The sequence below is a fragment of the Eleutherodactylus coqui genome, chromosome 13 (assembly GCF_035609145.1).
Source record: "Eleutherodactylus coqui strain aEleCoq1 chromosome 13, aEleCoq1.hap1, whole genome shotgun sequence".
Classification (NCBI taxonomy): Eukaryota; Metazoa; Chordata; class Amphibia; order Anura; family Eleutherodactylidae; genus Eleutherodactylus; species Eleutherodactylus coqui.
In genome coordinates, this window is record NC_089849.1 from 32,406,938 (window position 1) to 32,434,581 (window position 27,644).

A 27,644-nucleotide genomic window follows, 5' to 3' on the forward strand; every position below is an offset into this window, starting at 1 on the left:
CTCACAGGGCTGTAGTTTCCTGGATCCACCTTCTTCCCTTTTTTGAAGATAGGGACAACATTGCCCTTTTCCAATCTTCTGGGACTTCTCCTGTTCTCCAGGAATTATCAAAGATTATGGTGAGTGGTTGAGCAATTACCTCCGCTGCTTCGTTTAGTATCCTAGGATGTTATTCATCTGGACCTTGAGACTTGAATTCATTTAAGTTAGCTAAGTGTTCTCTCACCATCTCTCTGCTTATAGATAGCCTGCATTCTTTTATTCCCCCAATAGCACAGGGAAGATCAGTTGATGTTTCATCTACTTTCTGAGAGAAAACAGATACAAAATAGGAATATAAAAGTTCGGCCTTCTCAACATCATTCTTAACCAATTCACCATTTTCATCTTGTAAGCATCCAAGAGCACCTTTGACTTTTCTTTTGACATACCCCCAAAATCCTTTTTTATTGTTTTTGGCTTCTGTTGCAAGTCTCAATTCATTATTAGCTTTAGCTTTTCTGACCCTTGCCCTACAGTTTCTGCAGACCCCATTATATTCTTCTTTAGGTATTCCCCCCTCTCTCCATTTGATAAACATATTTTTCTTCCTCTTTAACATGTGTGCAAGTTCTGTGTTCATCCATCCTGGTCTCTTTAAATGCTTCCCATTCTTCCTTCTTTTAGGGATTGTTAACGATTCCGCTTTGAGAATCTCATTTCACAATATTTCCCATTCTTCTTGGACATTTCTGTCCTTAAAAACATCCAGCCATTGGGTCCTTCTTACCCTCTTTCTGAGTTCATTGAAATCTGCCTTTCTGAAATCCAACCTTGAGGTCTGAGTTTTCTCAGGTCGTCTACCCCTTTTTATCCAAAATTCAAGGACAGAATGATCCCTGCCTCCTAATGCCCCAGCCACCCTTACTTCCTCAACCATTCCATCCCACCATTGCCTAATATTACCAAAATCATATATCAATCTAAAGCCATGGCACCATGCGATAAACGTGCTGCGCGTTGTCACTAGTTGTGTGGTGCCAGTAGACGTAGCATAGCATAACGGGGCAGACCATTCAAGAGTCTAACATTAGGGCTACATGCCCTTGGTCATGTGATTCCAAATCGCGCATCACAGTCGCATAACTTTGCCCAAACTTCTGACCGCAGGGACCCCGAGGGATGGAATGGTGGTGAGCATGTATGACCACAGCTCCATTCACTTCTATGGGGCTGATGGAGACAGTCGAACACAGCGCCGGGCTGTCACCATAGATAATGAATGGAGCGGTGATCACACATGTGGAACCGCTGATCCGTTTCACTCATGGGACGCGCTGTTCTCAGGATCCCTATTGGTCCCAGCGGTTGGAAAAATGGGATAACCTCTACAATGGTACGTCCTGCAGCAATGATAATCCAACTTGAATTGTTTGCAGTCTTTATTTCTATATAATTTGGTGATCTCGCGCACCATAAAATAAAGGCGTCTTTACGGCTCAGAAATGTAAAGAAACAAAGGGGAAAAAATGCTGCATAATGAAGGAGTTTAATGAGATTTTAAAAGGACTCCGGTCACGCAGGGGTTAATCACTCTCACTATACTCGCAGTCACCTGAGGTGTCCATAAGCTCCGCCCTCCAAGCGGCCGCCTAGGTCACGTGGTTTATTGAACACGTCACACGCTATTGGGCGTGTTTGACTGTGTGGAAGCCTGGGAGGAGTCAGCATGTTCGTGACGTCGTAGATGGGCGGGACTTGAGACGTGTCAATAACCAAGGAAGAGCGTGAGAGAGTCATTCAAACTGCCGGCAACTAACTGCCTGTCTGCTCCGCGAGCCGGGTGAGAGCGGTAGGTGGGCGTGGCTAGGGGCGGTCACGTGGCGCTGGTCCGTTTCTAGGAGACGGAGGAGACTGGGATTGCGCAGTTTAGGCAGTTGTGCGCGCGCACCGAGTAGTGCGGGACTACAACTCCCAGCAAGTGCTTCCACACACTGGCAGGACGTGCTGAGACCTCTACACCTGTTCCTCTCATTAAGGACCGGGAGCAGATAGTGCTAATTAGTTCTATAGAGCAGTGGGAGGCCATAACTGGAGTGTAATGGATAGCCTTATGACTGACCCCCAGGGGCCGGCGCAAAACATCACGGTACGGTGCCACGCCGCGGTTAGGGGGCCTTCCACGCGCGGCGGGATTAGCCCACCTGGACATTTTCGCGTCACATGCATCCTGATGGAGCTTGAATTCCGCACCTGTTAAAATTTGGCGCGTCTCGCGGAATGGTAGTGAATTTCTGGTGTACCGGAGATGTAGCTCTGCCAATGAAGGCTGCGGAAGAAACCGCCAGACGTTCTGCATTAAAGACTCTACGCAATCCGCACGAATTGACAAAACGCAAACCAGTGCGGCGGACAGATCCGTGCCGGTCGCTAAGCCGGATTCACACGATCGTATTTGTGCGCGCAAGATGCGGCGAATGGAACCGATTTAGTTTAATGGGTTCGAATAAGCGCTGCGGGCGAATGCGCATGATTTCCGTGCGCTAAAAGTACAGTAAAATGCTCGCAAGTAAGCAACGGGCGCGGTGTAAATCCGCTTACGCCCACGTGATGCCCAGCCGCAGGTTACACTGGGTCTACAACTGAAATGGAGCATGCTGGGATTGTTATCCCGCACGTGCGATCCGCGAAGACATCCGTACGTATCTAATAACCTGCAGATGCCCAATGAACGGGCGTACTGAGCTGCGGGTCATCCTCACAGATTCTACTGCCCGCGGACATGAGGCCCCAGCGTGCCACCTCACAGGCGGTTGCGTTTTTTGGGTGGGCAAATGCGTTTCTGCTTTGTAAAGTGCGTCTTTCTGCCTTTTTTCACCCAAATCGAACAAACGATGGCTTCATATGGAAACACACATAGGTGCAGGAAAAGGCGATAAAACACGGCGCGATTTTTTGCTGTCGCAGGAGTAGAGGACGCCATTGACATCGGTTTCATAAATCTGCTTTTTCACTCACCCTCGCATAGAGCAAAAAAAGCGCCGTTTTAGCGTTCGTGCGGTGGCGCCCTGAGGCTAGCTCTAAAATGCGATTTTTGCCATGATTTTCTTGCGCCGAAATCACTGCTAAATCGCATCCTTGTTCCGTTGACTTTTGAGCCCCAGCAATGCTTTCTTTTAGGCGTGATCCCGCATCGCCGCCGCGATGAAATTGGCGTGAAAGTCAATAGGACTTCTAATGTTCAAATCGCATCACGAAGCAAGTTTGTGCGCAATAAAAAGGAGGCTGCAGAGGGAGATAAGAACATCGCAGAGAGACGGCGAATGCCCGCCGCCGGGTCGGATTCCGACTGCCAGATCCTGCCCCCCGGCGATGACCCTTGGGTACCTGTCATGTTGTCTGTACACCGGCGATGAGGCGGATCCGCGGCGACCCGTAACGGGACGAACGGCTTTCATTGACTGCAATGGAAGCACTCGGTGCGAGGCGCGCAATAGAATAGGACATGCTGCGATTTTCCACCCGTGAGTGGAAAATCGCAGTTGATTTCTGCTCGTGGGCAGTATGTCCTGCGGGATCCCGTGGCGAACGCTCGCTCCGGATCCTGCAGTGCAGATGCGCCCGTGTGCATTGCGCCAGATAGAGCACGCCGCAATTTTTTGTTCTCGCAACATCGCTAATGTGAAGGAAACCATTGAAAACCATGGGGTTCATAAATCTGCTTTTTTGCTCTAACATCAAAAATCGCGAAATTTAATGAAAATCGTGTGAGGTTTGTGTGTTGCCAGACGCACAAATCTCGCACAGATATGAAACATTCCTTTTAATGGGGCGCATCCCTATTGAAAACAGTGGGACAACCCGGAGATCCTCCTGTGACGGGCGCCGCGGGGATTCCTTCATCCCTGCTGATGAAAACGCCTCGCATCCAGGGGTGTCACATGGATGGAGCGGGCGATATGGAGCCGTGGTGCGCCGACGTTCCTTATAGGAGTCTATGGGGTGACTCAAATGCGCACCTGCGGGTATTCGCAAAACATTGCGTAAATCCACGAACACAGACACCTCATAGGTCTAATTAGCCCTTTAAATCCGTGTGGAGGCGATTCCCCCACCGTGTGAACGAGTATTTGCGCAGGCGCACAGAACACTTCTTTGATTTCCATGACGAATTGAGTTTGATACGGGCTAATTGGCGCGTAATATGAACCACGATGGGATGCGCCATTGTTTTTTTCCCCGCAACCGAAATGCACATGACAGACACAATATAACAGAACCCGTTGGAATCGCCGCGTTCTCTGCTCTGCGTATTGCGCTCGCAAATGCATTCATGTGAATAAGCCTCACGGCCGCGTTGTAACGTGTTTTTCCTAGGCGAGGAAAAAAAAAACGTCACACACAGATGTAAAACAGCGGACATGTAAGACACATGGATGTCACACGGACGTACGCGGGTGTACAGGGCCTTAGTGGAGGGTCACAACTTGTGGAATTTCCATTGCAGATTTTGGCGCAGATCTGTGTTACATACGGATTTTGGCGCAGATTTCAACCCCTCGTTGGAACATCCACAGCATAAATTGATATGTGGGTTTAACCCCTTAGTCATACGGCCTGTTTTGGCCCAAAGGGCGCTCTGATTTTCGGGGGATTTTCATCTCTTTCCCCGTTCCGATGCCGTATGAGGCTTGGTTTTTGTGGGATGAACTGTATGGGGCGCATCTAATGGATTGTATAACGTTCATTAAATGGGTTTTCCCGTTCCTGTAACGGATCCCCTCTCCACTGGATAAGGAATAACCAGCTGATTGGTGGGGCCCGACTGCCAGGACTCCGGAATCTTCTGCGCTCTCATTGATATGAGTGGAGCGCAGTGCGACTGCCCAACCTGTACTTCAATCATCCCCCTGATCAGTGGTCAGACCCCAACCGATCAGCTAATTATCCCCTACACAGTGTATAGGAGATAACTTGTAGGAATTGGAAAACGCATTAAATTTTTTTTTTAGAGGGCAGGAAAAAAAAAACACCTAAATTCTGCTATTTTTGGTACAGCATTAGGGCTTGTTCACACGGGCGTATATCAGCCAGCATTTATATGGCCTGCCGATATATGCTACTATCTGATGCATTGGATTCCAATGCATCATATCACACAGGCGTATTCCCGTGGCGTAAAAGCGCCCGGCTGGGCGCTTTTACGCCCCTCAGGAAAGATAGTCCTGGAACTATCTTCCTGGCCGGACTACGGCCTCTGCCATAGACTCCTATGGGAGCCAATGACAGCGCCCGGAGAAGAGATGTGGGAGGAAGTTTAGCAGCGTGACTGCTAAATTTCATGCCCCTTCTCTTCTCCTCTCCGCCCCTTGCCACTGTTTGCAATGGAAGGGGGTTAGGACAGGGGTGGAGCTAAACCTCGCCCCTCCCATTACAAAAGCAGAGAGGGGGCGGGAGCTCAGCACATTAGCTCCTGCCCCTTCTGCCTCCTCCCCTTGCAGAGAGACAGTGAGGGGGAGGGAGGACAGCTTAGCAGAGCTTAGCTGTCGCCCCTCCGCCCGACGGCATATACGCCGAGCCCGTGCATCAGATCGTAGCGTATATTGGCTGCCGTTTTCACAGCTGGCATATATACGCTCCCATCTGATGCATGGGATTCCAATGCATCAAATCAGACAGGCGTAAAAACACCCGGCCGGCCAATATAGCGCCGGGCGCTTTTATGCCGAGCAGGAAGGATAGTCCTGGAGCTATCTATCCAGCCAGAATACGTCGGCCGCTGCATAGACACTATGGGAGCCAATGCTAGCTGCCGGAGAAGGGAGGTGGGAGGGAGTTTAGCAGCGTGGCTGTTTGCAATAGGGGGGGCGGGGCTAAGCTCCACCCCTTCCCTTCCCATTGCTAGCTATGGACAAGGGGAGGGGACGGGACTTTAGCTCTGCCCCAACCCCTCCCATTACAAACAGCCGGAGGCGAGGAAAGAGGCAGAGAGCAGGCTGAGGGAGAGGGAAGGGGGAGACAGCTTAGCACTTAGCAGAGCTAAGCTGTCTCTGACCGCCCAACGGCATTGCGGCCTCGCCGTATATGTGCCGGGCCTGTTCCGTCTGAACTGCAATGCATTACCGCTTATCATCATACACAGGCCATGGCAGACAAACGCCATTGACTCCGAATGGCATGGCAACCGCTCTGCTATTACATGGTGTGAGGTCCAATGACGTCACAAAGAGTGTGCCCTCCCTGGAGCAGGAAGGGGTTAAAATCCACGCTGCAAGTCAATTTCCTGCTGCAGGCTTTTTCTTCTACTATAATACGCTGTGGATTTTCTTAGCCAATTCGATTGCGAAAAATTTTCAGCTTTTCGACTACTTGTGAAAATAGCCTTATACTGGTCAAAAAGCAGATCCCGCAAGTGCGCCCTCTAGTGTTAATGGGTCAAATTCCCTAATGGAGTGGAGTCTATTCCCGTCATGTGACTTCTGTTTCCTGTGGATCGGCTATAGCTGACATGCTCATCAGGTCTTCTGTCTTCCAGATGGATGAGTTACACAGGGCCGGCGTGGCGCTGGCCGCTTACCTGCAGGAACACCTACATGGCACTGAGGAGTTCTGGCTGTGGGTGACCTACCTCGGGGATCCCGGCTTCATATTTCTTTTCTACTTTCCTCTGGCATATGCTCTCCAGCACCAACTGGGAGTAACTGTCCTGTGGCTGGCCGCCATCAGCGAATGGCTGAATGTAGTCTTTAAGTGGTGAGTATAAACCAGGGTGACCTGGAAGACTGGAGCAGTATATAAACCAGAGACTATACACAGCCGCAAAAAGCCTGGAATATTGATATTCTGGGATTTCTTTTAATCAATCACCTATCCTCTGGATAGGACATCTGTAGTTGATGGATGAGGGTCTGCCACTTGTCTCCTCAGGTCCCCGGCAGACTTGCTTGTAGTTTTTACTCAGCACTTCCTGGTCAGGAGTTTGAAAAATCCCGCCTCCAGGAAGCACTGCCTCTGAGTGGCTAAGCCGTGGCCTGGAGAACCAATTGGAGCCAGCACTCGAGAACCAATCAGAGGGATTCTGGCTTTGGATGGCTGGCATTGAATGACTCTGATTGGTTCATTGACCGCTGGCTCTGATTGGCTGAGCGTAGCGCTCAAGGAGACGTGCAGCGGAACCGGACAGTGCCTCTTAGGTGATGTTTTTTTTGCAGGTTGGGCTTAAACCCCCTCCCTAGCCCCCCCCCCCCCTTTACCAAAAATCCCAGCAAAAGAGCGCTACAAAGAGCTTTCTGAAGGCTCCCAGGGCTGCTACTTCAGATTGCCTTTTGGTATGGCTCGATAGACTGCCTGTCATATTATGGTATAATGTAATACTGCGGTGTTACATAATGCTGCAGGAGCGATCAAATAATCAGAAGTTCAAGTCCCCTATGGGGAATAGAAAAAAAATGTAAAAACAAGTTTAATTGTTAAAAAAAAAAATTATAAAAGTTAAAAAAAAATGTTCCCAGATTTCTAATAAAAAAACAAAAACATTTAGTATTTCTGCATCTGTAAACGTCCGTTCTACCAGAGTAGCACATTATTTACTCTGCATAGTGACCGGCTTTAGAAAAATAATACACATTGTCAGAATTGTGCTTTTTTGGTCACCCTGTCTCCAAGAAAAATGTAATAAAAAGCAATCAAAACTTCGTATGTACTGCAGGAGAAACGGACGGCGCACAGAGAATGAGCCTCACACAACTACGTCAATGGAAAAATAAGAACATTCTGCATGGCAGAAGAAAATATTTTTTTTCCCAAAGATATTTTTTAAATATCTTTAAGAAAGATATTTAAAAGCAAAAAAAAAAAATCTACATAAATGTTGTATCGTCACAATCGTACCAACCCACAGAGTAACGCTATCATGAGATGTTTTACTGCACTATGAACGCTGTAGAAACAGTGACCACCCCCCCCCCCCCCCCCCAAAAAAAAAAGATGGAGGAATGATTTTTTTTTTCCAGTTTTACTCCACTTAGGAGTAAAACTGAAGGTGGGGAAAAAATTGCGGTATGTCCGATCTTTGTGCGTGCTCTCGCATCGTAACTTCCACTGTTTTAAACGGGACCAGCAGTAGCATCTCGCCACGTTCTTGGTGCATGCGATGCGATGAAAGCAATGGGAGAAACTCCGCGCTTCACTGAAGTGATGCGAGGTGGTTTGGTTACAAAAACACCTTTCATCCGCGGAAAAATCATATGTTGGCGAGCGCGATATCAGGCTGTGAATCACAGCCCGATATCGTACTCGCCCGTGTGAAGTTAGCCTCAGTGCTCATGTCCATAACCGTGTTTTCACCACGTATTACGCCTGCGTAGCATGGCCGCATGATACGTGGTGAATGGAGTCAATGGACTTTCATTGATTCATATACGTGCATGTAGACACAAGAGAAATAAACTGCAGCATGTTCTATATCTCCGCAGTGCACACGCTACCATACATGGTCTCTGCCGGCAGAGCGTATGTTTCCAAAATGGGTAAAATGCTTTGGGTAAACCCACAGCGTTTTACGCATACGCCCGTGGGCATGAGCCCTTGGGCCAAGGGCACACCAGCGTAATTTCAGTCTGTGTGCCATCCGAATAGCACCCGGCTGTATGTAATGTCGGTCTGTAAAAACCGCCTCATTTTCCCTATGTGTACTACCTGCTTTTTTTGCTCCATATGTGCGTTTTTTTTTTATTATGTCGCAACCGTTTGTCACCCATTTTTCATGCAAGGAAAAATAAACAAGTAGGGCGCAAGTGATGCCACTTTTGCTACAAACCACGTAAAACTGGGTGTGCAAAGAAACCCTCGGTGAATAAGGATGCTAATGAACATGGTTTATTTTCACAACCAAAGACTTTAAAGGGGTTTTCCACACAAATACTATTGATAACCTATCCTCAATCAGCTGATTGGGCGCCCGCTGCAATACACAGTATGAAACGAAAGATAATGCTATGACCCCTGTGCAGTGGCCGGTCGCGTGTAACTACAGCCACATGTCTCATTAAAATCAGTGGGAGCTGCACCTGCAGTTGCAAGCACCAGCCACTACACTGGGGTCGGAGCAGCAGCTTCCACTCCAACCCCCGCGTATTGCATCGCTGACAGCGGGCGCCTGGTCAGCTGATCGGCTGGCATCCCAAGCGGCAGACCCCAGCCAATCAACTACTGATGGGCTATCCTGAGGATACGTCGTCAGTAGTATTTTTTTCCTGGAAAACTCCTTTAATGGGCGATTGTGATCCCTGAATACGGACCAAAATAAGACTGGTTGTGATTTGTATTCCACGCGCACCAACAGTCCACATAAAAAGGCCCATCTGAAGACTCCAATTTAATTCATTGGGTCAGTGTGTTGTCTGTATTCAGAAAATATGCTAAATGGGCTCTAAGGATGCCTTCACACTGGCAATAAAATCGCGGGTTTTTCGTGCAATGCGAGAGTGAATGAAAACGCAGAATTATGAAACCAATGATTTTCAATGGTTTCCTTCACATTTGCGATGTTTTCATTCATGCGATGTTGCGAGGATAAAAAGTCGCGACATGTCTTATCTTTCTGTGTTTTGCTCTTTTTTTAATCCCCCATATTATCTATGGAGCCTCCTTTTTATCGCATCGCAAAACCTGAATTTGCGATTTTCGTGCAATGCGTTTTTAACATTTAAAAAATTGCGGCAAAATCCCAAGTGGCAGCGATATTTTTGTGAGAAAAAGCAGCGCTGATGCTCAAAAATCGTGTGAAAAAAGTTGCGATTTGACCACGATTTTCTCGGAGCGGTACCACGATCGCCAGTGTGACGGAGCGCCTAGTGTGTTTACACTAGTAGAATCTGATTCAGAGTTTTCACCTTCAAAACCATGGCGTATATCCACCTGCATTCCCACAGATTCATCCATAGATTGAGCCCTTTAAGGCTGCCTGTCCACGGGCGTTTTACATTGCGTTCCCCGCAGCGATAATCCGGCCCCGGGGAACGCAGTGAACACTTTCCTATGAAAAGCGCAGCCCCCAGTCCATGAGCGGAGAATCATTGTGATTCTCCGCTTGCGGTCTGCAATTCACAGCATGCTGCGAATTGCCGCGATTCTCCGCAGTCAGCCTATCTATCAGATAGGCTGACTGTGGAGATCCGTCTGCTGGCTCCTGCTCCCGGGCTGTGGACAGGCAGCCTTAAGGTGCGTTCCATGACAAAATCCGCAGCAGATTTTGCAGTGTGGATTCGCACCAAATTTCATCTCAAAATCCACAACACTTGGTACAGATTGTGACGCAGTGTTTGCCACGGATCTGCAGCACATTTCACTCTTTCAATTGAAGGGGTGAAGTCTGCTGCGGATCCACATCAGAGTCCGCACCAATGGTGTGAAGTTAGATGCAGTTTTTGGTGCAGATTTTTGGATGCAGAAAAGCCACACTAATTCCGCCATGTGTGAATGTACCCTTCAATGGGCAAATTCATTCATGGATTTCCTGATGTGAAATCCTTGTTTAGAACGATTTAGCTCTAATAACAGCAGATACTCTCTGTGGCATAGTTTCTACTAACATCTCATACACTTCAGCTGGTTTTTCCCTCCATTCATCCTGTAAACGTCTGGCAAGTTCTCTCAAAGAAGATGGACGCTGTTTATATTTCCTGATCAACATTCCAGTTCTCCCCAAAGATGTTCAGTAGGGTTCAGGTCAGACTGCAGACAGTCCAATCATGGTACATCCATAGCCTCAACCCAATGTAAAATAGTGTTGGATTTGTGACAAGTCTTGTTGGAAGTATGGCCGACCATTCCCAGAGTATTACCACATTGTCAGCAGCACATTATTGTCTAGAATGTCAGGGTACACCTCCGTGTTTATGGTTCTTGTCACTACAACCAACAGACCGAGACCATGCCATGTAAGACATTCCCAGATTGTAACAGAACCTCTGCCGTACATAACTGTTGGCACAACACACTCAGAAGAGGTTTCCTAGGATCCTCCACATCCAGCTACCTGCATCTGATGTGAAGATGGAATAGCGCGATTCATCACTCTGTAGAACGTTCTTCTATTGCTCAACTGTCCAATGACAACGCTTCTTGCACCGCTGTAGACGGACTACTCAGCTACTTAAGAGTTTATTAGCATGCAAATGAAGCATTTCGCTGAATGCAGATAACAGCTGGAGGTCTGTCATCTGTATTCAGCTCCTTTGTTCTCGAGTGAGATAGCAGCTGAAAGAATACTATTAGTGCTATCCTGCTGAGAACTCAGCATGCATTCTGATAAAACATATCACTGACTTCAAGCAGGCTTTTGAGCGATAATGGTTGTGTCTAAATGTTCTTCAATTATATAAATAGTAAAGAGATAAATAATGAAAATGTTGGCCCCATATTAAAAAAATGTAGGAAAAATAGTAGCGGGTGATGAGGAGAAAGCAAATCTATTAAATAACCTTTTTTCCATAGGGGAAAATGAAATGCTTAACTGGAGCAACCAGTGTCAGGCAGCTGCTGCCAAGGCAAATAGGATCATGGAGTGCATCAAAACAGGTCTAGGGGCGCATGATGAGAGGATTGTTCTTCCTCTATACAAGTCACTGGTCAGACCACACATGGAATATTGTGGACAGTTTGGGGCAGCAGTACTCAAGAAGGATATATCAGAGCTTGAGTGGGTACAAAGGCAGCCAACTAAAGTAATAAATGGAATGGGCGGACTACAATACCCAGAGAGGTTATCAAAAATGGGGTTAGTTTAGAACAGACGGCTGAGGGGCGACCTAATAACTATGTATAAGTATATCGGGGGACAATACAGAGATCTCTCTCATCATCTATTTATACCCAGGACTGTAACAAGGGGGTGCACTCTTTCTAGAGGAAAGAAGGTTTCATCACCAACACAGAAGGGGGTTCTTTACTGTAAAAGCAGTGAGACTGTGGAAATCTCTGCCTGAGGAAGTGGTGATGGTGAATTCAATGAAAGAGTTTGAGAGGGGCCTGGACGTCTTTCTTGAGTGATACTTTATTACATCTCATAGTCATTAATAACTTCAGATGGGTCGGTGATCCGGGGATTATTCTGATTGCCAGATTGGAGGCAGGGAGGAATTTTGTTCTTTTAAATGAGGCTTCTACCTCATTGGAGTTTTTTGCCTTCCTCTGGATCAACTTTGGGAGGGTAATAAGCTGAACTGGATGGACATGTCTTGTTTCAGCCTTACATACTATATGTGTTTCACTGCACACATGTAGTTTCTGTACGAGCTCCAATGCACTCTGTTACCTTCTGATCTCATACTTCCCTCTAACTGTCCATCCACAGGTTTCTGTTTGGTGAGCGACCATTCTGGTGGGTCTATGACAATGGTCTACATGACATCTACAATTTGAAGCAGTTCCCTTCCACGTGTGAGACGGGCCCTGGTCAGTGCAGACAAGATTTTTTTCCACATCCTATATAGCTGAAATACTTGGCACTAACCTTATATTCTGTTCTCAGGAAGCCCCTCAGGACACTGCATGATCACTGGAGCCGCATTATGGCCCATAGTAATGTTCTGTACTGCCCGGTTACCGAGGTAAGACACAATGAACTAGCACTTTGCTCTATAGATTTTCTCAGGCTGTGAACACATGGCTTATTTATCCCATATGCAGGTTTCTTGTAAGGGGAACTCCAGCCACAAGCTGAAAACTTTGGGTGGAGTTTCCAGTCACGTATAACACCCTCAAATTCTAATTTACGTGAGAACATTACCTCCCATGTTTCTTCTGCCTCCTGGCTTTCTGCATAGTCACATTGGCAACACATACAGCTCTCTTGGGCCTTAGAGGGATTGTACTTGCTGATCGGTGGAGGTCTCACTGCTGAGACTCCCAGCAATCCAGAAGGGGATCCCAGATCTTGTTCACCCCCCTCTCTGCATTTAGGAGACTGAATGGAGTGCAGGTCACGCAAGCGAACTGCCGCTCCATTTTCTTTTGGACTGCTGCCAAGCACTTGGGTGTTTCCATAAGCCCCATTGAAATGAATGAAGCGGATCACTCGTGAACCTGGTACAACCCCTTTATGGCCCCCACATATGCATTAGACATCGCATTTAGGGCCGGTTGCGCCAACATTTTGATTGGCAATCAAAAAGAGGTGATCACTGATCAAGTACAAAAACATTGCACCAATGGTGTTTAGCCTATGATCTGGGTTCAAAGGCGGCGATCAAAGTACAACTGGCGAAATCCAACTCGGCGCACTAAGCTGACAGGCTTTTCTTGAGTAGTGAAATTACACCGTTTGCCGTTGGTAGCGGCCATCTCTTTACTATCGCTACGAATGCTGGAAGATCACCTGACTACAGTTACCAATCACCGCGCATGATACATTTCTTCTAGGTTGAGCCTTTGATAGAAGAGCAAATCTTAGATCAAGGGGTGTTGCTGCAACACTTTTTTCTTAAACCTAGTTCAACAGCTCATCACCGTTTACTTAAACTGGGATCAACATCTTGGTTGGTGCAACCGCCCATTAGTCATCCAAACTGCCCGATAACGGCAGGGCCTATGACTGTCTAATGTGTATGGAGGGAGCCCAACTTTTCCCCTATAGATGATGTCAGGAAAAAGAAGGATCGGGGACGCCGAATTTCACTGCCTAATCCTTTGGGTTCCCCAGGATAAAAACCGGCATCAGAGCGGTGTAGATGTGGCTTACCCCCCTAAACATTTGAACCTTCAGCCAAGCCAAACATTTGTGTGTATGAGGGAGCCATCGGTAACAGCTGGGGGTCTTTAGTCTCATATATACCACTTTAACCCCTTGAGTGGCACGCCCGGAAAAGTTCCGTGACGAGCTCCACTGCTCATAGCAACATAGCCCGGAAGATTTCCAGGCTGTGTATCACTATGGGAGCTGCAGAGCACAGTGCCACAAGCTGTGACAGTGTGCTCTGCCTGCACAGTCCCACAGAGAACAAAGCAAGGGCTTTGAAAAACCAGCAGAAGATATTGCCGACATGTCGGCAATGTCCTGCTTTGTTTACAGGTTGCCATAGAGACCATCGGCTTGTCAGAAGCAAGCCGATGGTCTCTGTGGCAGGGAGAGCTGGTTGTTAGCTGTCAGAGGACACCTAGGTACCAGCTCTTACAGCAGAGATCAGAGAAAACCTCCGATCTCTGCTGTGTTAACCCTTTACATGCTGCAGTCTATGTGACTGCAGCATGTAAAGGGCTGTCACTGCAGCATGTAAAGGGCTGTCACCATCGGACCCCTGGAATGTGATCAGGGGTCCTGATGGGTCCCTGTGGAAGTCCCCTAAAGGGACAAAAAAAAATAAAAAAATTTAAAAAAAAAAAAAGGAAAAAAATTATTAAAAAAATAAAAAAAACACTTGTCTCCCTTTACTTTGTAAAAAATCAAAAATACAATCACACATGTGGTATCCATGTGCGTCGTAATGACCCAGAGAAGGAAGTTAATACATTATTTAACCCCTTAATGACATGGCCCCTTTTTTCTTTTTTCCCCATTTCTTTTTTTCCTCCCCCCTGTTTAAAAAATCACAACTTGTCCCGCAAAAAACAAGCCCTTATATGGCCATGTCAATGGAAAAATGAAAAAGTTATGGCTCTTGAGACGCAACTGCAAAACTAGTTGAAATTCAATGATTAGACCATTTTAAAAAACCTGCCCTGGTGGGCACGACAGGGTGGTAGGAAACCTGCCACTCAAGGGGTTAATAGATGTTAACATACACTTTTCTCTTCAGGGGGATGATCCGCGCTCTGCCTCTCATCCTGTACAGTGTGCTGATGGGGGGCATCGCAGTCTCCAGACTCCTTATATTAGCACACTTCTCCCATCAGGTTGTCGCTGGCCTCCTTACAGGTAAATGGTAGCACTGTGTCGTTAAAGGGTTAAATTTAAACTTCAAGTGCTCTGAGCAACCGCCTCCTCTCTGCCTCCTCTCCACCCCCTCTCCGCCCCCCTGCACTATTTGCAATGAGGAGGCGGAACGGGGGTGGGGCTAAGTTCCTGGAATTAGCTCCGCCCCCACCCTGCCTCTCCTCATTGAAAATAGTGCAGTGGGGTGGAGAGGAGGCAGAGAGGGGGCGGGAGCTCAAAGCACTGCTCCCGGCTCTTCCAGCCTCCTCCCTCTGCAGAGAGAGACGCCGTATATCGTCTGGGCGTGAAACCCCAGCCGAGATATGGCCGTATGAAAGCACCCTAAGGGCGCCTTCAGACGACCGTATATCAGCTGGGTGCCTATATACGGCGTTCCTCTCTGCAGAGGGAGGAGGCTGGAAGAGCCCGGAGCAGTGCACTGAGCTCCCGCCTCCTCTCTGCCCCTCGTCACTATTTGCAATAGGAGGGGCACAGAGAGAGACGCCATATATCAGCACCCGGCCGATATACGGTCGTCTGAAGGCGCCCATAGTTTTATTTGAGATACAAAAAAAAAAAACTTTCAAAGTTGGGTGCTGCAAGGCTCCCTTCAGTGTTGTTTAGGCCTCATGTCCGCGGGCATGCACGGTTTCCAAGTATGGAATCCCGCAGCGGTTTCCACTTGTGCCCGCAGCCATGAGGCCTAAAAATACATTTTCCTACCTGTACAGCTGTCATGCGGGTCTTCTTCGTCGCAGACGGATTTTCTTTCTTCTGCACGCATGAGCCGAGCTTTTTTTTTTTTTTTTCAAATCTCCTGCTTTCCCACGGAAAGGATGCAGTGTCAGCTGCGTCTGTGCGGCAGATCGAATGGCTTCCATTGACCTCAATGGAAGCCGTCCGTGTGGGAAACTGCAGAAAATGGAGCATGCTTCAGGTGTTTTCCCACACATGCGATCCGCACACTTAGAGAAAATGACATCCGCAGGTATTTAATTACGTGCGGATGCCCAATGAATGTCTATAGGCATACTGACCTGTGCATCATCCGCAATTCAATTTCACACGGGTGAGTGCGATTTCCCCGTGAGAAAATCGTGGCAATATTACATATTTGCTCATGCAATGTCTGAGCATCAGCGATGCTTTTTTCTGAAAATAATCTCACATCGCTGCCGCCTGCGATTTTCTCATGGGCTTCATGTTTCAGCGATCGCAAGTGCTTTCACATCACTGGAAAAATCACCCATGTGAAACCGGCCTGAAATACGTCATACTGAATCTGGTAAGCTTCTCCAGATAGGTTCAAACAACAGAAGGTTCTACACCAACATAGAGGGGGGTTCTTTACTGTAGAGCAGTGAAACTATGGAACTCTCTGCCTGAGGACGTGGTGATAGCAAATTCGATAACAGAGTCCAAGAGGAGCCTGGACGGCTTTCTTGAGCAATACAATATTATATGTTATAGTCATTAATAACTTCAGAAGGGTCGGTGATCCAGTGATTATTCCGATTGCAAGATTGGAGTTGGGAAGGAATTTTTTCCATTAAAATTGGGAAATTTGGTTTCTACCGCATTGTTTGTTTTTTTTTGCCTTCCTCTGGATCAACAATGGGGGGTAATTAGCTGAATGGATGGACATATGTCTTTTTTTGGCCTACCATACTATGTAATTCTGCAGCTGCATCTCAAGTTTGAAGCGCCTGCCACTAGGGGGGTCATCCAGTAGCTTTGCAATCCACTGCCTGCAATTTGGCTTCTTTAGTAACTATTGACTACATGCAGCAGCGGGGCGGACATGCAGAGGCTGCCTTGCAGCTGATTGGAGCAGGGCTATGCAAGGCAGCATGGGAAGAGGAAGTCCCAGCCGGTACAGTACTGGCAGAATAGCTGCTTAAGACGCCCCCTACCTGTAAGTGGACTGCAAACAGCAGGGCAACTGAACAAAATAGGAAAATCGACATGGCAAATTGAATTGTTTGCACCCAATTTGAGCTCTTTCAACAGCGACCAATGAGAACCTGGGCTGCTTCTGAAATAGTTTTTTTTTTTGTTTTTTTTTAAACTCAGGTCCCCTTTAGGGCTGTGTTCACACATAGCAGACATGTTGCAGAATTTTCTGCTGTGGAAGATTGGGCAGAAAAATCCACCAAATTCCACATCGGAGAGTCAACCACTGCAGCACTCCCAAATACTGTCTGTACCCAGAGCACAGCGGGGACTACTGCTGGGCACCGCAGCTCCTGGAGCTTTACTGTGACACAATCATGATGTAATGTTAATCGCTCTCCATTTCTCTCACCTAGGTATACTGTTAGGATACTTCTTGCAGCGTAATACTCCCCTCGGCCGTAGTTTTGCCTTTTTCGCATGGTCTTCACTGTGTCTGCTCCTTGGGGCTGTCCTTATATACTGGGGGATGAGCGCTTTCGGACTGGATCTATCGTGGTGAGTGGGACATTGACATATACCATAGAAATGTTACTGATTTTCCTATGGTTACTTTACACTGTGACACGATACATTGCATTTCATAATTTACTTAAAGTATTCCCTCAAGGTGCTTTTATATGGAAGGATTATAGTTTGGATTCCTGCGATTCAGCGAGAATCTGAACAATAAGCATTCAGTTAAATACATGTATCGACTGAGCGACGAACGAGAATCGTTCATTTCTGGCTCGTCGTTCAGTCTCTGCATGCAGAAAACTGAACAACGGATTGTTCAGTGTAAACAGGCAGCATCAAACTACTAACAACTACTTGACCACGAGTATGTATGTTTTTTTGTATAGGTGCTTCTCATGCTCAAACCCCGGTGACGTCATTGCAGGTCCTACAGCGTATATAAAACACAGAGCCTGACTGACAGAAGAACAGCAAAGTTAGGGCTTTTGGAAGGGGAGGACAAAAATTACAAAATGAGAATATAACTAAGCCATTATTATGTCAGACACAACTCAGCAGTCCTGACAGAAGACACCGAGCTACCACCACAGAGATCTGGTGGGCTGAAGGACCTGCGGTGACGTCACTGCAGTTTGGTAAAAGAGATCCGGGGGGCTGAAGGACCTGTGGTGATGTCACTGCTGTGGGAGGAGCCATTGTGCAGTTTGGTAGAAAGTACTGGATAAGCTGACAGCAGCCACAAGGACCTGTGATGATGCCACTGTCATGTGATCACCTGTGTGGGTGGAGTCAGGGCTAACATGACCAGGGGCTGATCACTGTATCCAGGAGTCTGCTGAGCTGGTGATGTCTGGAAATCAGCATGGATGTACCACAGTTGTGTGTGTGTGTGAATCAGGATGCATGTAGCAGAGCTGTCTATGTGATGTGTGGGGATCATAATGGATGTACCATGTAGCACAGCTGTGTGGTGCATTGTGCCACCAGAAACACTGGTACTATAAATTTCCTACTAATTACTAGTCACATATGAACGACTGCTTGCTGGCTGTGAATGGAGGCGGGCAGGCCAGAACAATCCCCGGACCACTTCACCTCCATTCAGTCAGGGATACACTTTTCTGTGTAAAAGCACAGGAATGACTATTACTGGGATGGCCTGTCAGGCATTTGTTGCCTGACAGGTTGTCCCATGTGAAAGCACCTCAAGTGGGTGAAATGCCATGTGATACCATCTTCCAAGACCCACTGTATCACAAGCAATTCACTCTAAGTGGAGAGCAATGAGGGGAGTGAGGCAATCACTAATTACTTTATGTTCTTTGGTTGGTGCTAGGTCGATCCATCTAGCAAATAAATGGTGCTCAAAGGCAGAATGGATAAAACCGGAAACGAGACCCTTTTCATCAGTGACAAGGAGCGCAGGGAACGTTCTAGGACTGGGATTTGCCTTGCACTGCCCAATCTTCCGCAGACTGCCCAGAGACCCGCAGATGCCCCTTTCACGCCTGGTTGGTCTGCTAATGTCTTTTCTGTTACTCAAGCTCCAGCAAGGGCTCCCACTTCCATCATCTTCCCCTCTGCTCTACTACCTGCTGAACTTATTGCGCCATTGTCTCTGTCCTCTAATTGTCATCAATTTGTCCCCCTATCTCATAAGGGACTTGTATTTGGGGGCTGTGCGGAGAAGAGACTGAGGCAACCCCGACTGCTCCGAATAAGATATTGAGCGTTATATTTTGCAGTGTTTGAAGGTTGTACTTGAATTTTCTTAGTTTGTTCCTTTTTTAGAAGTTCAGGAATTTGAAACATTTCACTTTCTATTCTACTGAAACGAGAGTTTGTATCCTATAATTTATATTGACAATCACACAAGAGGGTACATACTTAATAGGTACCTGTCAGCAGGTGTTTTGGTGTAGAAAACAAAGTAGAGACTAACTGTTATATATATATATATATATTAGTGTGGATCACCACCAAATCAGCTGCACATGAATGCACCCTAACAAACAGTCAAAGCATCTCAGGTGTATTGTCTCACGTGTGGAACCTGCACTTCTCTCTAGTTCTTACCCCTATTCCCACCAACCTGACAATGCGGGGACCGCAGGGGGTCAGGACTTATTAAAGCAGCTGAGCGGGCAGCACTTAAGGTTGCCACCTTTGACACCAAAAAGTACCGGCCAAGGTAAAAGGGCGCATTGTTTTGGAAGCGTGGCCCATCACAACATTTGATTTTACCTCAATTATTCTGGTGGCCCCAGTAGTAATAGTCCCGGCTCTTAGTGGCCCCTGTAGTAGCAGTAGTGACCCCCTCTGTGCTTTCCCCACCCTTTTACCTCCAGCTGGGTAGCAACTACACTATGAAGTACTTTAACTCACTCTCTAGGTTCGGTCTGGCTGCTGCTTATGTAATCAAAAAATTCTGACCCCTCTCCCCAGCATCTGTGCTGCATACAGGATGTGAAGGAGCACAGATGCTGGGTGAGGGGTTAGAGTCTCAGATTACATAAGCGACGCCTAGACTGGAGTGTTGCTGCCCAGCTGATTATTTTTTTACCAGCTGGTAAAAAATAAACAAACATCGGCACCAAACTTTGGATTTAATTACCAGCCGCGCGTCAACCTCATCAGCGCTACACTATTTCCGTAATTCCCATAGGAGGCAATGAAAGTTATGGAAACAACGAAGCACAGCAGGTCCAGCCAGCGCATTCAGCCAGACCAGGACTGGAGGTAGGTGCTGGTCCCGCAAGGTGGGCATCACAGCTATCAGACATTCATGGCATTTCCTGTGGATAGGCCATGAAAGTTTCAGATGGCAGTACCCCTTTAAACACACACTTAGCACCATTTTCTTTACCCCTCACCCCAAATCAGACATACACAGAGTTTCCTGCAAGTCTGAGCACATTTTTATTTATACAAGGACAAACAGGACATATTACAAAATACTCAGATGAAAATTCATACCCACAGCATGTGAGGGAGACATAGAGACACACAAAAAAGGGAGTTTACAGTGGACCAGCCTTTCACGGAGTCCACCCAGAGCCCCCGACTCTGCACGTAATACTGCCGAACAACATGTGAGGTTTTCTTTATTAATTTAGAAAAAAATATATATATTTATTTACACGACAAATTACGAGACAGTTGCACAAGTCCACTGCGTGTGATGGTGAGAGGAGTCGAAGCCTTAAGACATCATTTTTTGTTTTTTTTTAAAGGTATATCCACCCGCACCTGATCCCATCTCCCACCCCCCCCATTCCGAAATGTTCTGGCCTTAGTAAGAACAAGTACGCTGTAAACAATGTCCAACGTTACCAAATCTTGTATTGATTTAATATGTTGAGAATCCATTAAACTGATATTGTACTTGGATCAGAACACTTGGCCTGAAGTGTAAAGTATGGCGCAAAATGTTGCCCAAAGCAAGCAATCCGATCAATCCTGTCCTTTTCTATCCTGCACTGGAAAATATGAGCCGGGTCTAGTTTCTATCAGCGACACTGTCCAGGTTTTCTGTACTAGTTTTTATACATGAGGCACAATATGTATCTGACGGGTGCCAACTTGATGACAGACACCAGACGGACCCGACCGGTAAGTAAAGTGCATGATTTAGGGCAAACCAGGACATGCCACTGGCCAATCAACGCTTCCCGTGTCATCTGATTGGTAGAGCCAGTGATCACCTGACATATGGCACCTAAGTCCTAATAAGTCCAATGCCCTAATAACAGTAAGCTGGTGGATGCTACTGTACTACTGAACATCCAATTAGGGGTCATACTGTCTGCTATTTTGTAACCACTCAAGAGTCATCTTGGCCCCGAATGAGCCATACAGTGATGTGATTATATAGTCAGCTAGCCAAGAGGGATGCAATACGTAAAGCGTTTCCCAGGGAAATACTATTGATGATCTATCTGCGGGATAGGTCATTAATGGCTGATCGGCCGGGGTCTACTGCAACACACAGGCATACGGAAAGGAAGCTGCTGCGCTGACCACTGTGTAGTGGTTGACGCTTGCAACTGCAACTCCCACCGATGTGATGAGAGCTGCACCGGCCTCGAGGATCAGACCAACAGCTTACACTCCGTAGCCCTATGTGTGGCAGCATGGACAGCGGGCACCCGATCAGCTCATTGGCCGGGTCCCAAGCCTATCAACTATTGATGACCGATCCTGAGCATAAGTCATCCAGTAGCATTTCCCTGGAAAACCCTCTTTATCGTACAAGAAGTGTCACGCAAACACATCGCAATTCCGCATGTGTATCCCTGTGGATGGGGGATAATTTGTAGGAACTAGAAGACCCATTTAAAAAAGGGACGTATGGAGCCATCTAGTCATCGTCCGGTCTAGTAGGAGAGCCAGCGGTGCTTTATGTTTGGGGACGTTCAAGGTCATGTTACAAAATATCCTGCCGCCTTGTTTGTGCAATGTGCATTTCATGTAAGACGCAGCAGAAGGATCCAATGAGGCTCAGAATAAAGAACCTCCAATAAATTAATAGGAAAGGAGTTAAATACAAAAGTGTTACAGAAGAAGCAGCGGTTGGTATATACAGAAAACTGTGTGAAATACCAGAAAGTTATATTCTGTCTGTGTGGCACAGTGGGACGGATTTATTAGTGTGCCCTAGACTGACAACTGGCACAAGAAGGTGCTCAAAACTCTTGAGCCATATGTTCAGCCTCTCCGAGACGTCTCAGATACTTCTGTCGGCTGCAGACAACACTTACACTTTTTCTTAGGACGATTTTGATGCATGAAACTCATTAGTGCAAATTAAAGGGGCTCTACCATCATAACCCCCCCCCCTTATTACATACAAGCACACCAGCAATCAGCTGGTGGCTTTGCATGGCACCCATTCTAATGAAGAGGCACCAAGTGCGGCTAGTCTAGCAGACCACAAATAAATTACGCCGTAGATCCACAATGAAATCCTCGCAAGATTTTGGTGCAGAAATAGCTACGGAATTCATTCATTCTATTGAAATGAATGAAATCTGAGGTGAAATAGTCGCAATGGTTCGCCAAGAAAAACAACAGTGCGCTGCGGACTTGGAACTCTGCTACATAACTCTAATCCACAGCGGATTGTTTTTCACGATTAGTAAATGGGATTATTTAAAATCCCATTCACTAACATTGTACTGTATGTAGTTGTGGGGTTTCAGTGCAGCCAGTACACAGTGTGTGAAACTGGCCTAAGGTCTCAATCACATAGAATTCAGGAAGAAATAGTGTTACACATAGCGTTATTTTGTCTCGAAAAATGTCAGAGGGCGAAACGGAATCAGGACAGATAATATAACCAATGGGATCCGTACTGCGCCGTTGGAGTCTGGCGTATGCCAAACACAACACTTCAGGTCTTACCATTGTTAGATTCCTAGAACAGGGCCGAACAATGGAATGACACAGCGGCATTGTGAACAAGCCTTAATAGATATGCTTTGCAATGGCTCATCAGTCTTGCTAATGGAGGCCCCTTAATGGGGGTCTTCTGGGACTTTTATTATTGATGACCTAACCTCAGGATAAGTTGTCATAGTTGATCGGCAGGGGTCCGCTGCTTGGGATTTCACCCACCGCTGTCGATAGTGCAGTGACCAGTTTGGTACTGCAGGCACAGCTCCCATTGAGCTCAGTGGGAGGTATGCTTGTAGTACCAAAATGGGCCACTGTATTGTTGACAACGCTATCTGCTCCCAGTAGAGATCCCAAGTGGCAGCCCCTTGCCAATCAACTATTGATGACCTATCCTAAAGATAGGTCATGAATAGGACAAGTCCCAGAGAACCCCTTTAACAGACACCCATACAGAGAGGGGCTTTCCTGTCTCTCGGTACACAGACAGCACCGAAATTACAATCTTTTCCCTCGTTTTTCTACCAATCTTTTCTCTTTTTCGATGGAGTGGTAGGGACCTAAACTAGGCATGTGCAAGTTATCGCTAAGGCGGACATAACATTTTGGGTCACTGGGACAGGAAGTGGTTGCTAGGCAACACAAAAGTATGCAAAAACAGAAATACAAATTGTGAGACGATACGTAATAATAAATAACGGCTACACTAATCCTATACACGTTTACTGACTCATTACTGTTCCCAGCCTAAGAAATGGCTGCATAAGAAATAGATCTCAACATATTAAATGGAAACCCAGGTGCCCATAGAATTGTGTAGTGTGAACAAGCCCAAAAATTCTAAAAATCGGAGCCCGGCATCCCATAGGGTCTTCTAAAATTGCTAGAACCAGAGGCACTACACCTGAAGGCTACATCATAGTGTCATAGAGGGGCCGACTTGCATAGCAGTCAAAGAGTTTCATTATTAACATAATATATGAATCAAGGGGGGAGGGGAGTGGGGGAGGGGGGGCGGTGAAAGTACAGAGAGAAACAAGAAATATCTCAAAGAGTACAAGAGCGAAACCCTTCGATAGACGCAACCGTTTCAATTTGGTCCTTGGCAGGATAATCTTCTCCAATCTATAGCTGTATGAGCTGTGTGTATATGTTCACATTAACACGAACACACATACAACTGCTACGTTTGTCAACCCCAGGACAACATTGTAAATGGATGCACATATACACACACGCATACATGCAGAGGGGCCCCAGCATTATTCTGATGCCCTGTAGGGATTGGCGTCAAATGGTCAGTTGGTTCATTATAGACTTGTCAGTTACAGCGGTTGCCTAGGTAAGACAACTTCTTGCCCTTTAGGGCAATTTTTTTCGAGAGGTGGAGCAGGGCCGGGACAAGGAGTAGGCACTCGCCTAGGGCGTCATCTCACCACTTAGCTTCATAAACAACCAGTGCTTCCATTACTGATAGAAACGTTCATTGCTACAGGAAGCCCGGGGAGTGGTGAAAGTGGGCATGATCTAAAGTATTACCCACCGCTTCTCCAGCTGCATTAAAGGGGTTGTACCAGAATGACAAGTCATTCCCTATACGCAGTATAGGGGATAACTTGCTGATCGATGGGAGACTCAGCGCTGAGACCCCCACGATCTTGAGAACGAAGGTCCCATGTCTTCGTCACAACGGGGTTACTGCACCTCATGCAATGAGGAGAGGACTGAGTGAACCGCTGGTTGTGCAAGCGCACCAGCACTCCGGTCACTTTTAATAGGACTGCCGAGATAGCAGCACCAGCTTGGGTATTTCCTTCACTCCCATTGAAAGCAATAGAGACCCCTACTGACCAGCAAGTTATCCCCTATCCTATGGATAAGAGATAACTTATCAATCTGGTACAACTGCTTTTGGTTCTGACGTCACCCATTGTCATGACCTAGTGGGTGGCACCCCTAGAAGAGGGCCTAGCATATTGGCGGCGGCTCCTCTTCAAGCTACTGCTTTCAGACCAGGACCCAGTGCAGTGACGCCAGTGCCTGGAGGAGGAGAGGGGAGTAAATTTATTCTTTTGGTCTAGTCTGAAGTTTCAAGTAACTATGGGATTAATTATGGAGGCTGTGCTGCCATGTGCATTTTTAGAATTTGAGGGGGTGCAATTTGCTTGATCTGACTAGGGCACCCAATCACCTCGTCCCAGCCCTGAGGATTAGTGTACTCCAATCAAGACTCCCCTTGAAACCCAGAGTAGAACTATGGCTTTCTGCTCTGGGGGGCAGAAAACAATTGCTACCCACCAGCTGATACTGGCACTTAAAACGTTGCCCCTCACATTCAGCTTGTTAGAGATCTACAATATCAGATGGTTTTGTCCAAACCAGTCAAACCCTTCAAAGTGAACCTCTCATGGCTGGAGATATTAATACGCATGTAGTAAACAAATCAATGCCTTTCAAGGCCTAAAGAAGAGGTCGGCCATGTGCAGAAGCACGACTCAAGATCCGTAGGTTCGTCAACATCAAAGTCTCACGCCATGACAGGTTCTCAAGTTCTGGAACATTGTCAAAAGTTGAAGCATGTACAATCAGTGGTGGCGGTCATTTTCTAAGCCTGCAAGACTATCTCAGTATAAACTTCAGGGCACTTGAAGATGGTGTCCCTCTATAGACTTAGCAGTCAAGTGGTTTCCAGTCCCATGTCTGATTGGGAACAGCCCGTACTCCAAATAATCCGGAGTCCCAGATGCTGGAGCTAGCCACTGGCCAGACTTGTATTGTGGGACAACATCTTTAAGGATATATTTGAAGGATAATTTGCCATAAACACAGGTAAGTAGTCAGAAATGTGGTCGCACTTGTCAGGCTTTGTCATTCCCCTGTCCCCACGTGTTTATAATACTGGGGGGAATTCATAAACAAATTTATGCAAGAATTCTGGGATGAAAAAGTTTCAAATTTTACACTCGCCACGTTTATTTTTTAAAAGTGGGTGGGGCTTGGAAGGTGGAGGCGTGTCAAATTCACTATAAATTAAACCAGAAATGAGCATAAATTATAGCCTAAGACTTCAGTTGGTGCACGGCCGGTCTACGATGCACCAAATGTAATAAAAAAGTTTACAGTTCTTATTAGATTTGGTGCATTTTACTCCATCGTCTCTTATAAAATCCGCCAGGGATTCCCCAGTATTTGATAGCGCAGCCTGCATCACCATTTCTGCAGGATGCTGCCACAAACCTGACCGATTCAAGATTTGTCGGATCCATTTGTAAAGGAATCCAGTATACTTGTCATAGCACTCTTATGGACAGAAGCCATGGCATCAATTTGGACGGAGCCCGAGGGCCCAGACGTAGTGAATTGCGTTGCAGATTCTGCACTGCACGAATTTACAGAACAATACAAGTGAGGGAGTGTTGGAGACCCCATCAGTATGTACCAGAAAGATTCTACATGGAAATCACAGCATGTTCAGCCTGATTTTCATAGAAGATTTCACCTAAAAGATGAAATTTGTGGCAAAAATCCACATATAGGGTATGTTCACACGTAGATGAAATGGCGCGGATTTGCAAGGTATCAATGGGTTTCCACAGCAGCTGAAAGTCTGACAAAGGCCTCCATGTCTGCCATGTAACTCAGCCTATTAGGCCCTGCCTCTGGCAGAGTCTAATAGGCTGCTATCATAGGCTTAGTAGAATGCAGTACATAAGTAATGCAGTGTACTATCAGGCTTCCGCTTGCTATGAGAAGCCATTGGTACGGTGCAACTGCACTGTGGGATGTCGAGGGGTGACTGAATGAGCCCCCTTCCTCTGTGATCGGCTTACATGCTGCAGTTGCTGTTGATAATTATGGCATGTAAGGGGCTCAACTACAAGGATCTGAGATTTCTCCGCATCTGGTGGTTAGAGCAGGATCCTGGCTGTCAGTAGTCAGCCAAGCCACCACCTCAAAAAGATAAATGTGCCGGTTTAAAGCCCATTAGTGAGGTCAGTAAAAAGGCGTATTGTGTCACAAAGGAGTTAAAGACTAGAAATACCTGTGTTTAGGCAGCACTATCTCCAAACCCCGAGCCGACTACAAATCTGCGTTAGTGGGGGAAAAAAAACAACAGTAATATCGATACTCTCACAAATGGCGATTTTTAGGAATCTGAGAAAAACAGCATCTCTGTTTTGGGGTCGGGGAGGTGTTCTATAGGTGGCAATAAAGTCAGGATTTAATGGAGGGTCGATACAGTGTCTGAACCCATTGGAAGTAACCATTTGGGGAGGCAAAGGGTATTCATTATGTTACTTCCTTGGCTTCTAGTCCTCAGTTAGATGGGATCAGATCAAAAGATGGCTGCCCGGACAGGTGATGGTACACTCCGAGATTTGTGGCACAAATAAAGGGACCTTATGCGTGCACCGGTGACGTACGAGGCACAGATCAATGAGACATTGGCAGTAGCATTTAGTGTTAACAGGAGACCAGACTGAGCATGGCGTGTAAGCTAAAGTGAGGGGTCCCCGAGGATAGGGAAGGGTGGGTGTGCTAGTCTTGCCCGCTGGGACACATGACATCTGACCCATTGAGTTTTCTTGTGTTTATGATTTTTTTTTCTTTCTCGTTTTTTTTTTTTCTTTTTTTTGTCCTTTTTCTTGGTTTTAATAGAAAAAATAAACCGATCACCATAACAAAAACTAAGAAAGGAAAATAAAAAAAGGATTGTGGTGTGTGGAGTCCCCAGGAGGGGAGGGGGGATTAGGCCGCCGGCTCATCCTCCATGGGCTCTTCCAATGGTCTGTAAGGACACAGAGGCTAAATTAGTACTTGCCAGGCAATTACAACAGACCATTATAAAGGGGTTTTCCTAAGTACGAAACTTATTGTTCGACCGCTGAGACCCCCAATGATCACGAGAAGTGGTGTTGTGTCTCCTCCTTTGAGTGGTCGCACTTGT

At 46.7% G+C, this 27,644-nt stretch overlaps 2 protein-coding genes across 8 annotated transcripts in view; one reads left to right on the forward strand and one right to left on the reverse strand.

Annotated features, from left to right (window-relative positions):
• G6PC3 (glucose-6-phosphatase catalytic subunit 3) lies at nucleotides 1–20,698 on the forward strand. Of its 3 annotated transcripts, none has more exons than XM_066586405.1 (7): nucleotides 1–119; nucleotides 6,515–6,732; nucleotides 12,335–12,435; nucleotides 12,512–12,590; nucleotides 14,775–14,893; nucleotides 17,200–17,341; nucleotides 18,639–20,698. In XM_066586405.1, the coding sequence occupies exons 1-7, from the start codon at nucleotides 117–119 to the stop codon at nucleotides 18,997–18,999; spliced, it is 1,023 nt and encodes a 340-aa protein (XP_066442502.1). In that variant the 5' UTR covers nucleotides 1–116; the 3' UTR covers nucleotides 19,000–20,698. The 3 variants fall into 3 exon arrangements, with proteins under 3 accessions (XP_066442502.1, XP_066442504.1, XP_066442503.1); XM_066586407.1 differs by lacking the exon at nucleotides 1–119 and adding an exon at nucleotides 1,737–1,822; XM_066586406.1 differs by lacking the exon at nucleotides 1–119 and adding an exon at nucleotides 1,749–1,831.
• Nucleotides 20,198–27,644, reverse strand: part of HDAC5 (histone deacetylase 5) — an 85,953-nt gene continuing 78,506 nt past the window's right edge. For all 5 annotated transcript variants that reach the window (XM_066586402.1, XM_066586401.1, XM_066586404.1 and 2 more), the window contains one exon: nucleotides 20,198–27,485. In XM_066586402.1, the coding sequence (XP_066442499.1) occupies nucleotides 27,446–27,485 (40 nt within the window). In that variant the 3' untranslated portion in view covers nucleotides 20,198–27,445. The remainder of the gene's footprint in view (nucleotides 27,486–27,644) is intronic.

What these genes read in the sequence shown, in the direction of transcription:
- G6PC3 (XM_066586405.1), top strand. An exon ending in TGTCGCTGGCCTCCTTACAG is followed by an intron (nt 14,894 to 17,199) that starts GTAAATGGTAGC and finishes TCTCTCACCTAG; the next exon opens with GTATACTGTTAGGATACTTC. An exon ending in TTCGGACTGGATCTATCGTG is followed by an intron (nt 17,342 to 18,638) that starts GTGAGTGGGACA and finishes GGTTGGTGCTAG; the next exon opens with GTCGATCCATCTAGCAAATA.